Source organism: Ostrea edulis, chromosome 7, assembly GCF_947568905.1.
Source record: "Ostrea edulis chromosome 7, xbOstEdul1.1, whole genome shotgun sequence".
NCBI lineage: Eukaryota > Metazoa > Mollusca > Bivalvia > Ostreida > Ostreidae > Ostrea > Ostrea edulis.
Window position 1 is genome coordinate 17,639,808 of NC_079170.1, and position 15,166 is coordinate 17,654,973.

The 15,166-nt window shown below is 35.9% G+C and overlaps 1 protein-coding gene across 1 annotated transcript; it reads left to right on the plus strand.

The window, feature by feature from the left end:
* The first annotated feature begins 42 nt into the window (after window positions 1-42).
* Window positions 43-9,679, plus strand: LOC125654499 (dolichol-phosphate mannosyltransferase subunit 3-like). The gene is made up of 5 exons (XM_048884461.2): window positions 43-136; window positions 3,814-3,933; window positions 4,517-4,546; window positions 6,583-6,660; window positions 8,593-9,679. The coding sequence occupies exons 1-5, from the start codon at window positions 134-136 to the stop codon at window positions 8,650-8,652; spliced, it is 291 nt and encodes a 96-aa protein (XP_048740418.2). The 5' UTR covers window positions 43-133; the 3' UTR covers window positions 8,653-9,679.
* The last annotated feature ends 5,487 nt before the right edge of the window (window positions 9,680-15,166 follow it).

Consider the following 15,166-nt stretch of genomic DNA (forward strand, 5'->3'; position numbering starts at 1 on the left):
TGTTTGTGTCAGTTTTGTAAATGATATCGGGATCGATATTCCTATGACTCTTTCGATAAAGGAGGTAGTAAAAGCATAAAGTACCGACTTCCTGTTTACGTATTTGAAGACGGACAAGTCCGACAACAGATAAATGGTAATAGACATGTAGAAGATGTCATTATATGTTATCAGTTAATCAATACACGAGTAGATCGTCGTCCTCTAGTCTTGATGAGAGGAAAGACATCACACACGTTATGTAAAAAAAAAAAAAAAAGTTAATCCAATAAGATGATGTCATAATCACAGGGGGTTGCTCCCGATAAAAATGTATAATTATACGTTATAAACGATTGTAGTTAGTTAAAATATAGTATTGTTTACAATGTTTGTTTTAAACGGTAGCAAGCCCATGTGATGATTACCTACGATATTTCATTGAAAACATCTACAATTTACATATTGGGTCTGCAGGTTATAAACTTTTTCAAGTTTTTGAGCACGGTTTACATACTCAAACTATGTACTGAGTACTACTCTAAATCGTACCCATGCTAAAAAATGATGGTTAATATGTCTTACGACGTGACCGTGTTTGAGGGCGAAGCAGAAAGTATTGGCATTAGTATCTAGATCCATAACAGGACAAAAAGTATCCCAAAGTTAGCACCTAACGTGTGAGGACAGAGCTCAATCAAAGTATTCTAACTTTAGACATTTTTGATCCGCCTATTCATTGAACATGGGAAACTATGCATCTGATGTAAACAGTGCATTGTGACATCATATTCAACGTCGATGTTTAGCAAATTCACAAACATAGGAGACATGATACAATCGCGTTAATTGAGGGATGATTATATATGATTAAGAAAATAAGATTGACATGCTTTAAATTTATGGATTTTATGTAACATCTCAGAATGACATGAACTTGGTTACATGAGATTCAAATTGGAGAAACATGTCCACACCAGGGTTGGGGTCAATTACATTGAAATGTAATTAATTAAATTACATTTTACTTTGCTATTTTCTTTAATTTAATTAAATTACAGTAATATATTTAGAGCATGTAATTAAATAAATTACAATTACTTTGCAAAAGTAATGAATTAAATTACAAATTACTTTCTCAAATTTTATTAGAAAACTAGTGGTAAATTGTATAATCATATGATGGATGAATAATAACACATTACAAATTTATCTCAGATTACTGTTTCATTAGGCTATTACATTTTACCATCATCATGCAGTTTGTCAAGGGTGCTATCATTTAAACAGCATCTGTCAGGCTGAAAAGACTTTGCCTGCAACACTCTTGAATTTTAAAATTTTAGATGTTAATTTTATGTATGTGTATATGTTTTAAAGCAGGACCACAATGGAAACTGAATATATGCTAAGTAATGGTTATCTTCTAGCATCTGAGTAATATTCACATTATCAAATAGATGGGTGGTCCTTCTGTCACGAGTGCGAGGATGCTAGAAGATGACCGACTTGTCACACATATTTCAAAAGCTTCTCATTTTACATTTATTGAACCATACATTCAATACAATGGTAGATTGCCATATACCATCGTCGGATGATGCATGTATATATTAAATTTAATACGCTTTACCCATAAAACAGCAAAACTAACTTAACGAAAACTGATTATCCCTGTCAGTATCAATCACATATTGGTGGCTTCATAAATTATTTTTCAGGAATTTAATTCTATCAGTGTATTTGTACAAATGTTTTAAGAAAACATGTATAACACAAATATTAAAGTAGGAAAAGGATTAAAGAATTGCATTAGCAAACAGAGAGAGAGAGAACTTCCTGTCTGCTTCAACGCCCCAGACATCGATCGGTGCACGCTTTACCCGTGAAACAGCAAAAGTAATTTCACGAAACCCTGTCTTGTTTCTATTGTGTAATTCTGATGTTAGTACCGCCCATGCGATAACAAGATGGGAGGAGCTCGTTTTATCACATATGTGATAACAAGACCCTGTTGATGATAACCAGATACAATTCCTGAACAACAAAAGAAAATCACTGTAAATATGTGACAATTTATGTTATCCTGGATAAATAAAGGCTATTATTATTATTATTATCATGATTATAAAATATCAGAATACTGGAGGTCTACTAGACATCTTCCTTGTTCAGGAACATTCAAGAATGATATGGCTTTGCCAATTATGTGAATTGTTTTATAGCAATTATATTACCTGAGGCTCTGAGAACAATAGAGGTGGCTTGAATTCACCTGTTGAATTTTGTCAGTGAGATTTGATCGACTTTTAAAAAACACACGCACTGCCCTTTGAAAGAAAGAGGCAGAGAACAGAGAGAGAGAGAGTTTGAGAGTTCTTTGCAAACCACAATGTATACTGGTCTGTGAGATTTGTACAGGTCAAGCTTGAATTTCACTTACTAAAGTACAGCGAGTTTGATCAGCTTATATAAAGACAGACTGGAGAGAGAGAGAGGAAAGTATTTTGGTTTTAAATACACATAATAAAAAATTGACTCAAATTAAGTGTCAAATAGACTTAAGCAATATTGCAATAATATCATGTTAAAACGAATCTAATGGTCCTGGATTGTAATTGAAAGTAATTATTAAATTACAGGGTGTTTTCCTCATGCAATTAATTAAATTACAATTACTTGTAATTAAAATATCTTCAATTACAAATTACATCCAATTGCTTAAAAAATGTAATTAATTGCAATTAATTACAATTACTTTTTGAATTACCCCAACCCTGGTCCACACGCTAGTATTCAAATCGACACCATTGGGACCAAAATTTTCAAGCTCCATTGGACAGGTATGGTTTAATTTTTCATTAGTTTTAATATTTTTCTTTTAAATATGTATGTACGTGTTACCTATAGGGAGAGCTCCGCCCTTTGGGCCGTGAGAGGGCTTTGCCCTCTGTAAAACTTTAAATTTATAAAATCATTCTCACACTCTGACTCATATGGAGTACATGCTCAAAATTTTTTGAGTATGCTTTGAGTTCAGAGTTGTACTCAAAACAAACATGGCTGGGTATGAGTACGGTAAAAGTTTTATAACCTCCAGGCCTGGTGCAGCACAATCTCCATAGTTAACTATGTACTAATAGCTTTATTTTTAGCTCACCTGAGCCGAAGGCTCAAGTGAGCTTTTCTGATCAAAATTTGTCCGTTGTCTGTCGTTGTTGTTGTCGTTGTAAACTTTTCACAATTTTATCTTCTTCTCCAGAACCACTGGGCCAATTTCAACCAAACTTGGCCAAAAGCATCCTTGGGTGAAGGGCTTTCAAGTTTGTTCAAATGAAGAGCCATGTCCCTTTTAAAGGGGAGATAATCACAAAATGCAAAAATAGGATGGGGTCATTTAAAAATCTTCTTCTCAAGAACCACTGGGCCAGAAGAGCTGAAATTTACCTGAAAGCTTCCTGACATAATGCAGATTCAAATTTGTTCAAATCATGGCCCCCAGGGGTAGGATGGGGCCACAAGGGGGGATCAAAGTTTTACATACAAATATATAGGGAATAACTTTAAAAATCTTCTTCTTAGGAGCCACTAAGCCAGAAAAGCTGAGATTTACATGAAAGCTTCCTGACATAATGCAGATTCAAGTTTGTTCAAATCATGGGCCCGGGGGGTTGGATGGGGCCACAATAGGAGATCAAAGTTTCTATTGGACCAGTTGAAGCAATAGTCATAAGATGACTGAAATGTGTAATACATATATAGTAATTAACATACTTACAATGGTTATGAATGTTAGCAATCAAAACATGAGCATTGATGTATATATTCTTGCAGATACCCAAACTATTCCAATGGTTGATAGGGGCTGGACTATTTATAGCAGTGTGGCTTGCCTTTGTTTTGGAAAAGGTTGACATTCAGTGCACAGAAATACAGAAAAGTGTCATTTTAGTTGTAAGTAACCGTCTTAGAGAAGTTAGCCACAGAATACAGAAAAGTGTCATTTTAGTTGTAAGTAATCGCCTTAGAGAAGTTAGCCACAGAATACAGAAAAGTGTCATTTTAGTAGTAAGTAATCGTCTTAGAGAAGTTAGCCACAGAATACAGAAAAGTGTCATTTTAGTTGTAAGTAATCGTCTTAGAGAAGTTAGCCACTGACCCAAAGACCAAGTCCAGTAAAATATATACAAAACTGTCAGGCTTGTCATGTAAAATATATACAAAACTGTCAGGCTTTGATGTGCTTTTCATCAATATCACTGATTAAAATTTTGAATATTACCATATATTAATATAAATATATGGATACTCTGAATAGCCAGAGCTCAAAGTTTTTGTTGAGACTGAAGTAAGAAAGAAAGAAAAAACCCCGGAAAGATCTGCTTATTTAAACAACAAAGGTAGTAGAAATGGTATTTTATAAGTTAGCTACTTAATGCAGAGGTTTCCTTTGATCAGACACATTGGAAACTATGACAACATTTCCACACAAAATGGACAGTGTCAGATTGATGAATTCTCCCGTCTTGTTTTTCAGTCTCCTGTGTTAGCAGTGGGAATATTTGGGGTAAGTGTACATATTGTTACTGTCGCAATTATCATGATAATCTACTCCAGAGAAATGGAAATTCACGAGACCGGATGATTTTCTTCTTCTTAAAAGTCCAACATTCAAAATATATGAATTTGACTCATTTGTCCATTTTGGAAATTAAGAATTTTTTTTATTTCAATACCAATCTAATAAATCTATGCAAACATGAGCCAAAGTAGACTCAGATTTACTATTTTGTAAACATATTGTACCTAAAATGAAGTTAAAATGAATGAAGTTGTCCATTTCAAATTATGTGTAACTATTACAAAGTTATATGAGCTATATGAATTGGATATTATTATAGGAGTAAATAAAAATTTATGCAATTTTTTCCACCAAGATATACACACTAATTGTGCAAACTATACAATTTTAACTTGATCAAATTAAAAAATAGTCAGGCTTACTTTCTGTTTATTTCTCTCCAAGTCGAATAATAAACACCCCATTTATGATCACATGACATCACAATCAGCATTTAAAAAGTAAACTACATGAGAATGCAAAAGCATGGATGGCTCACCTACATTCAGAGAGAGAAAGAAAAAGACAGATTATGAATGGGTTAGGGAGAACCACTTTGATTGATGGATGAATGATGGAGAGTTAAGTTTCATGTTTAACATAACGAAAAAAGGTGCGTGTCAATAAACATTTGAAATAACATAAAGTTGTTTCACTGTGACCTTTGGCAAAAAACAAAACAAAAAAGACAACAAATGTTTGGAAAACTACTTTCAAGATATCCTAACAATCCAATTATACTGGGCTAAACCCTCTTAGGGAGAGGGCTTACATAGGCTATGCCTGCTGCCCGATCCCATTCACTTTGTGAATAAAATATAGTTTAAATCTAAAAATACTGGGCTCATACTTTAAGTTAACAAAATAATATGCAAAATTACGTAAATATAAGAAAAGGCAGTTCACACAAAATGTTCTGGATAAATTAGATCATCTTAATGTAAACCACCCAAAGGAATATTGGGATTTGGTGTCATTAATCAGAGAATGATGGCAACAGAGAAAAGAATGAAAAATGCATAGATGGGGGAACATGGTATAATTATTTCAGCAATTTTTTCAAATCTCCAGAGAAGCACACAGATAGGCTTGAAGCTATTTGAACTAAAATCAAAGAAATTGAAAACACTTTCAACTTACTCTCATTTACTAAACTTGACAATCAAATATCCTCTAACAAATTAAAATGGCAATTTCAAGTCTAAAATCTGGGAAAAGTTCAGGATTTGACAATATCACTTACGAAATGTTAAAAGCAGCCCAAATTTACATGACCCCATGTTGTATAAAACTGTTTAACAAGGTTTTTACCTCTGGATTCTATCCACAGAGATGGGAAGAAGGGTACATAACACCTATATTTAAAACAGATAATCCACGTCTACCCCCCAAATTTATAGAGGTATAACTATTACTAATAACATCGGAAAACTTTTCAAAATGATACATCACAATAAATTAAATAACTTCCTATTAGATAATATTGTCATACATGAAAGCCAAAACGCAATTTACAAGGAAAGCCAAAACTTTTGATCATTTATATGTTATGAAATGCTTAATTGATATTAAATATATCAATACTGGACAGGTAATAAACGCCTGTATGCCTGCTTTGTAGATTTCCATAAAGCATTCGATACGGTAATACACGAAGGTATATAAATAGTTTATTTTACAAAATTATATGCAACATGAGAATTGCTAATCAATTAAGTACGTTGCAATTGAAAATATTGATATCATGCCAGCCAAAATCATGATCGTGGTCATCTTTGATATCATGGTGGCCAAAATCATGATCCTGGTCATCTTTGATATCATGCTGGCCAAAATCATGATCGTGGTCATCTTTGATATCATGCAGGCCAAAATCATGATCGTGGTCATCTTTGATATCATGCCGGCCAAAATCATGATCGTGGTCATCTTTGATGCAATTAATTTATGACCGTGGTCATCTTTGATGTAATTAATTTCAGGTTGTCTCTGCTGTGATAGTTTTATACAGAGTGGCCATATTTAATAATTGTGACGATGCTGCAGAAGAATTAAAACAGGTAATGTAATATTTCTATTTGGCTAAGAATCAGTTCCAGGATTTCTTCTACCTTTTCTTGCCTTCTGATGTTGTTATCAATGTTAGAATTACAGACAATAGTTATAAATATGCACATGTGAGCCTTTTAACTTGGATAATGCTAAACTAGACATTAATTCACAAGTCACTTCAATCCATTTTCTTGTTTGAATATTATCCCCATTAAGCACAGTTGCACACAGTTGCAGTTTGGATATGTGTAGTAAACTTGTCCTTGGTTTTTTGTTTTTGTTTTTTGTTTTGGTATGTTCAACTTCATGTTCTATTCTTAGCTTTCCTATACATTGAAAGCTGAATTTCCTAATCAAAATCTGTCGTCTGTCTGTGAACTTTCACATTTTCAACTTCGTCTCGAGAACCACAGGACCAATTTAAACCATTTCTTTGCATAAAAGGGGTTCAAGTTTGCTCAAATGAAGGGGTATGCTCCGAGTTTTACAAAGGGAGATAATCAAGAAATAGAGTGACTGACATGTTTGAAAAAAATCATCCCCTCAAAAACCAATGAATCAGAAAAGCCAATTGAAAATGTGTATGAATTTTTCCTCAAAAATTTGTTCAAACCCTGGGTGGGATCACAATAGGATTCTTGGAAAGTTTTCTATTTCTCTTCTTCATTTAGAATTTAAGGTAAAGTGTACAATTTTAAGCATGATTGTGAAGAGTAGATATAAGTTTATTCACACCATGCTCTGTGTGGACATAGTGGATCCATAATTGGAATTAAATGTTTTACATTGGAAGATGCAGTTAGTCAGGTGAGTGATGTGGCCTGTGGGTCTATTGTTATCCATTGATTTGGTCTTGTGTACAAGATTTGTCATAGTTATCAAGCTTGAATGGTACCTTGGATATTCAAAAGATCCTTGTTTGCAGAGGTCAAGATCACTGGAATGAAAAATATGAAATTCCTTATGTGCAAGATTTCTTATTAATCTTATGTACCAGTATTTAATTTCAAGTACACAAAGATTTAGATTTCCTTTTCGTTTTCATGGTAAGATTTAGGTCAAGGTTACTGGTAGGGAAATTACAGTATTTTGGGTATACAAGATTTAGTATAAGTGGCATGATCTATTTTTAATGTCATATGCAGGCATAGCTAGGGTTTTGGCCAGTCTGACTGTCTGTGGTAAGAAACTTTTACCTTGGTCATATCTTTTACATGTGTGTTTCTGGTGGCAGGACCTTTCCATTGATACCAAAATCTTTGACCTTGTGACATTAACATTGACCTTTGACCTACTTTTAGAAAATTCGAATATAAGCCATATCTTTCATATCGTAAGAGGTAGTGCTTTTATCTTTAGCATGTGCATTTCTTGTGAGAAGACATTTCCAACAATAGCAGATTTGTTGATCTTTTAACATTGATCTTTGACCTAGTTTTTTTTTAATTTTCAAAAAGCTTTAACCTTGGTTTTATCTTTTACACCATAAGAGGTAAAACTTTCATATTTGGTATGTGTATTCCTTGTTACAAGACCTTTCCATTGACACCATAATCTTAGACCTGGTGACCTTTGACATACTTTAAGAGAATTCGAATATAAGCTATATCTTTCAAATCATAAAAAGTACTGTTTTTGTAATAAGCATGTGCATTTTTTATGAAAAGACCCTTCCAGCAATACCAGATTTGTTGGCCTTGTAACCTTGACCTAGTTTTTGGAAATGCTAACAAAAACTACAGTCTTACAGTTCCAATTTGTAGTAATCCGGAGGCATCTGTGTTTTACAAACACATCTTGTTGTGCACTCAAATAGACCATGATGAAAAGAATTAAGGAGCAGTGAAAGTACCTTGTATTATTTTTTTAAATGTTTTGTTTTTTACTATTTATTGATTATTTGTAATAATTTCTTAACAATCCTGTTTCACTCTTTTCAGCAAATAAAGGATGCTAGGGAGGATTTATCAAAGAAAGGACTAAAGTTCAATAACACATAACAAACAGAACAGGAGCCTCATTCCCAGTCATTCGCTTTGTTACCTTCCATCAATAAACTAGAAATCAGTCTGAGGTGTGTCGTTTTTTGCCTCAGGTGCTGTAAAGTCTTGCCATGAAAAAAAAATGCTTTGTGAAATTGCTTGAATGGCCACTGTACGTATATATATATAGATGCTTAACAAAATGTTAGAACACAATCCAAGCATTGCATAACCTTTCTTTCTGGGCAGACAGTCTGTCGACTACAAGGAATCTCAAGTAACTTTCCAAAGGGAGACAATTCAAATATACTGCCACACTGTTAATGTAATATAGCTGTGTGAGGAATGATAGAATAGAATGTGTTTATTGAAACCAAGTTAGGGCCCTTGAGGGCATACAAATAAAGAGCAACATACATGCTCGTTGCCTGGGTCAGGAAGCATGACCATATACCACCGGTGCTTGTGTCCTTGCACTGGCTTCCAGTTGATTCCCGTGTTGAATACAAGATTTTACTACACACATACAAGGCACTAAACGGATTGGCACCGGCCTATATCAGCGACCTCATGACTGTTTACGAACCAAAATGATCTCTGCATTCATGCAATTCATGATTGCTAGAAAAACCCCGCGTTCGTACAAAGACCTATGGAGATCGAAGGTTTGATGTAACAGCTGCCACACTATGGAACAGTTTACCAATAGACATCCGTTCGTGTGGCACTGTCAAAAGTTTTACGACAAACCTCAAAACATATTTTTTTAGGAAATCTTATAGCCATATTTTGTAATATATTCTTTTTTAAAGTAAAGGCTGGTTTGTCGCATGAACTCGTAATGTTTAAATTGTTTTATTTTATTTGGATGTTATATTTTATGCTCTGATTAATCTTATCATGTTTTACATTTTACATTGTTAAAACACTTAGAGTAATTACAAATTATATAATGCGCTTTATAAATGCCGCACATTATTATTATTATTAAAAAGAAAGTCAAATTGATAGTAATAACATGTCGACATAAAAAAAGAAAGAGAAAGTATTGTTTTCTGAGGTGTAAAGTGGATGATTCACGAATGGGTTACACTCGAGTTTGGAGCTCTTCACAACAGGTTGGGCTGTGATGCGATGCAGATTTTAAGTGCCTTGCTTAGTGCATACAGTAAATTTGGGCATTTTTGCTGTAGATAAATTTTTGGCACTTTTGTAGGTCTGTCAAATTTGCAAAAATTAGTAAAAGTATTCTTAGAAAATATGTATCTCATTTAGAAAAAGGTAATATGATATGCAAAAACAAGATTGTAACAAAATTTTTCGCATTTACAGTATTCAGCATGAATGCTCTCCTGTTTTTTGCCACGATGTGTAACTGATGCTTCAGGAATGTCCTAGTCTACATGAACTGGTATCTCTGGATTACCATCTGAGATCAATTAAATGAGAGTTGGACAACGTATATGCAAACACAACATTAAATCACATGATTGAAAAATTTCCCACAACATGCGAAATGAATTTGTGCTTTCTGCTACAGGGAAAGTTGGAAAGTATTAATTCAAAATGGTCTGGCTGATATTTCAAGTCTTGTTTGAGCTTCAGTAAAGAAACCTCCCACGAAAAGTATCATTAATTACAAAAGGAAGGACCTTCAACCTTAGAAGGGTCGGGGTCACCAGGTCACATACTCTACGAAATGATTTCTGGAGCACATCTTGTATACTGTATAAGCAATAAATTTTTATATCTCACATAAAGAGTTCTTTCATTAAAGAAATACCCTATTGTTCATTGGGTTACAGGGTCTGGATCAAAATGGTTTCTGGAGAGTGTTTTGGAAACTACAATGATCATTTTTCATAACTGGATTACCCCAGTTTTTCTGAGGTCATCAAGTCAAACAGTAAGAAATGCTTTCTGAAACATACATCACAGATGCCTAGCAGTAAACAAAGTTCCATGTCACAGTGGACACTGTCTAGTAGTAAACAAAGTTCCATGTCACAGTGGACATTGTCTAGTAGTAAACAAAGTCCCATGTCACAGTGAGTACTGTCTAATAGTAAACAAAGTCCCATGTCACAGTGGACATGTCTAGTAGTAAACAAAGTCCCATGTCACAGTGGACACTGCCTAGTAGTAAACAAAGTCCCATGTCACAGTGGACACTGCCTAGTAGTAAACAAAGTCCCATGTCACAGTGAACACTGTCTAATAGTAAACAAAGTCCATGTCACAGTGGACGCTGTCTAGTAATAAACACAGTCCCATGTCACAGTGGACACTGTCTAGTAGTAAACAAAGTTCCATGTCACAGTGGACATTGTCTAGTAGTAAACAAAGTCCCATGTCACAGTGAGTACTGTCTAATAGTAAACAAAGTCCCATGTCACAGTGGACATGTCTAGTAGTAAACAAAGTCCCATGTCACAGTGGACACTGCCTAGTAGTAAACAAAGTCCCATGTCACAGTGAGTACTGCCTAACAGTAAACAAAGTCCCATGTCACAATGAGTACTGTCTAGTAGTAAACAAAGTCCCATGTCACAGTGGACACTGTCTAGTAGTAAACAAAGTCCCATGTCACAGTGGGCACTGTCTAGTAGTAAACAAAGTCCCATGTCACAGTGGATACTGTCTAATAGTAAACAAAGTCCCATGTCACAGTGGATACTGTCTAATAGTAAACAAAGTCCCATGTCACAGTGGACACTGTCTAGTAGTAAACAAAGTCCCATGTCATAGTGGACACTGTCTAGTAGTAAACAAAGTCCCATGTCACAGTGAATACTGCCTTGTAGTAAACAAAGTCCCATGTCACAGTGAGTACTGCCTAGTAGTAAACAAAGTCCCATGTCACAGTGGACACTGTCTAACAGTAAACAAAGTCCCATGTCACAGTGAGTACTGCCTAGTAGTAAACAAAGTCCCATGTCACAGTGGACACTGTCAAGTAATAAAGTCCCATGTCACAGTGAACACTGTCTAGTAATAAGTCCCATGTCACAGTGGACACTGTCTAGTAATAAACAAAGTCCCATGTCACAGTGAGTACTGCCTAGTAGTAAACAAAGTCCCATGTCACAGTGGACACTGCCTAGTAGTAAACAAAGTCCCATGTCACAGTGAACACTGTCTAATAGTAAACAAAGTCCATGTCACAGTGGACGCTGTCTAGTAATAAACACAGTCCCATGTCACAGTGAGTACTGTCTAGTAGTAAACAAAGTCCCATGTCACAGTGGACATGTCTAGTAGTAAACAAAGTCCCGTGTCACAGTGGACACTGTCTAGTAGTAAACAAAGTCCCATGTCACAGTGAGTACTGCCTAACAGTAAACAAAGTCCCATGTCACAGTGAGTACTGCCTAGTAGTAAACAAAGTCCCATGTCACAGTGGACACTGTCTAACAGTAAACAAAGTCCCATGTCACAGCGAGTACTGCCTAGTAGTAAACAAAGTCCCATGTCACAGTGGACACTGTCAAGTAATAAAGTCCCATGTCACAGTGAACACTGTCTAGTAATAAACAAAGTCCCATGTCACAGTGGACACTGTCTAGTAATAAACAAAGTCCCATGTCACAGTGAGTACTGCCTAGTAGTAAACAAAGTCCCATGTCACAATGGACACTGTCTAGTAGTAAACAAAGTCCCATGTCACAGTGAACAATGTCTAATAGTAAACAAAGTCCCATGTCACAGTGAGTACTGCCTAGTAGTAAACAAAGTCCCATGTCACAGTGAGTACTGTCTAGTAGTAAACAAAGACCCATGTCACAGTGGACACTGTCTAGTAGTAAACAAAGTCCCATGTCATAGTGGACACTGCCTAGTAGTAAACAAAGTCCCATGTCACAGTGAGTACTGCCTAGTAGTAAACAAAGTCCCATGTCACAGTGAGTACTGCCTAACAGTAAACAAAGTCCCATGTCACAGTGAGTACTGTCTAGTAGTAAACAAAGTCCCATGTCACAATGAGTACTGCCTAGTAGTAAACAAAGTCCCATATCACAGTGGACACTGCCTAGTAGTAAACAAAGTCCCATGTCACAGTGAGTACTGCCTAGTAGTAAACAAAGTCCCATGTCACAGTGGACACTGTCAAGTAATAAAGTCCCATGTCACAGTGAACACTGTCTAGTAATAAGTCCCATGTCACAGTGGACACTGTCTAGTAATAAACAAAGTCCCATGTCACAGTGAGTACTGCCTAGTAGTAAACAAAGTCCCATGTCACAGTGGACACTGCCTAGTAGTAAACAAAGTCCCATGTCACAGTGAACACTGTCTAATAGTAAACAAAGTCCATGTCACAGTGGACGCTGTCTAGTAATAAACACAGTCCCATGTCACAGTGAGTACTGTCTAGTAGTAAACAAAGTCCCATGTCACAGTGGACATGTCTAGTAGTAAACAAAGTCCCGTGTCACAGTGGACACTGTCTAGTAGTAAACAAAGTCCCATGTCACAGTGAGTACTGCCTAACAGTAAACAAAGTCCCATGTCACAGTGAGTACTGCCTAGTAGTAAACAAAGTCCCATGTCACAGTGGACACTGTCTAACAGTAAACAAAGTCCCATGTCACAGCGAGTACTGCCTAGTAGTAAACAAAGTCCCATGTCACAGTGGACACTGTCAAGTAATAAAGTCCCATGTCACAGTGAACACTGTCTAGTAATAAACAAAGTCCCATGTCACAGTGGACACTGTCTAGTAATAAACAAAGTCCCATGTCACAGTGAGTACTGCCTAGTAGTAAACAAAGTCCCATGTCACAATGGACACTGTCTAGTAGTAAACAAAGTCCCATGTCACAGTGAACAATGTCTAATAGTAAACAAAGTCCCATGTCACAGTGAGTACTGCCTAGTAGTAAACAAAGTCCCATGTCACAGTGAGTACTGTCTAGTAGTAAACAAAGACCCATGTCACAGTGGACACTGTCTAGTAGTAAACAAAGTCCCATGTCATAGTGGACACTGCCTAGTAGTAAACAAAGTCCCATGTCACAGTGAGTACTGCCTAGTAGTAAACAAAGTCCCATGTCACAGTGAGTACTGCCTAACAGTAAACAAAGTCCCATGTCACAGTGAGTACTGTCTAGTAGTAAACAAAGTCCCATGTCACAATGAGTACTGCCTAGTAGTAAACAAAGTCCCATATCACAGTGGACACTGCCTAGTAGTAAACAAAGTCCCATGTCACAGTGAGTACTGCCTAACAGTAAACAAAGTCCCATGTCACAGTGAGTACTGCCTAACAATAAACAAAGTCCCATGTCACAGTGAGTACTGCCTAACAGTAAACAAAGTCCCATGTCACAGTGAGTACTGCCTAGTAGTAAACAAAGTCCCATGTCACAGTGAGTACTGCCTAACAGTAAACAAAGTCCTATGTCACAGTGGACACTGTCTAGTAGTAAACAAAGTCCCATGTCACATTGAGTAGTAATATATATAATAAAGCCTTTATTTATCCAGGATTATATATTTAGTGATAACGCTAGTTTTCAATATGGTCCTGCATATAACATACATACAGACAGATATTAGTAAAATAAACACAGATTAAAAGAAGTAGAATACATATAAACTTAAGAAATAATTATGAATGTAAGATAAATAGAAACAAAATGAAGCTTAAAAAGTATGGTGATAATCTCTAAGATAATTTCTCTTAAAACACGCAACACTCGTTCAGTTTCTTATATTTTGACTCAAGGCATTCCACACTGTGCTCCCTGAAATGCTGAAAGATCTTCCATAATATTCTGTTTTTGTCTAGTAGTAAACAAAGTCCCATGTCACAGTGGACACTGTCTAGTAGTAAACAAAGTCCCATGTCACAGTGAGTACTGGGAAGATGAAGAAATCTTTCGTGTGTTAAGATTACCGGCGTGTCACTGTGACAGTCTTGTGATGCTTCACCAACAGCTGGTGACGTCCTTTTATGAATGCAAAATTCAAATTATAACAGAAGTTTTAAATGCAGTGCAGTTTTCATCAACTGCACAAGTTTTACAAGTAGTGGAGTAATCTTCAACTGCACAAGTTTTACAAGCAGTGGACTATTTTTGACTATATGAAAGGTGAAGATAACGAAGACTGATCAATCTCATAACTCCTATAAAGAATACAAAATAAAGAGTTGGGCAACCATGAACCCCTGGATATACCAGAGGTGGGATCAGGTGCCTAGGAGAAGTGAGCATCCCTGTCGACCAGTCACACACCCACCACGAGCCCCATGTCTTGATCAGGTAAATGGAGTAATCCATTGTCAAAATCAGTGTGCCAAGAACAGCTTAACAATCAGTATGAAACATGTCCGACAGCATTTGACCTAATGATAGGTTGTATTGGCAAACTAGATCACTTTAACAACCACAAAATTTATGAAATGCAGACTTTAAATGAGACTGTTGAAACCCCTGTAACATTGTACAAGCAGTGGACTATCTGCAATTATAAATTTTACAAGCAGTGAAGTTATCTTCCACTATACTAGTCCTACAGGCAGTAGACT

Excerpts from the sequence above, each read along its gene's own strand:
- LOC125654499 (XM_048884461.2), top strand. Across the intron at positions 3,934-4,516 it reads AGAAAAGTGTCATTTTAGTT|TCTCCTGTGTTAGCAGTGGG; the intron begins GTAAGTAACCGT and ends CTTGTTTTTCAG. Across the intron at positions 6,661-8,592 it reads CTGCAGAAGAATTAAAACAG|CAAATAAAGGATGCTAGGGA; the intron begins GTAATGTAATAT and ends CACTCTTTTCAG.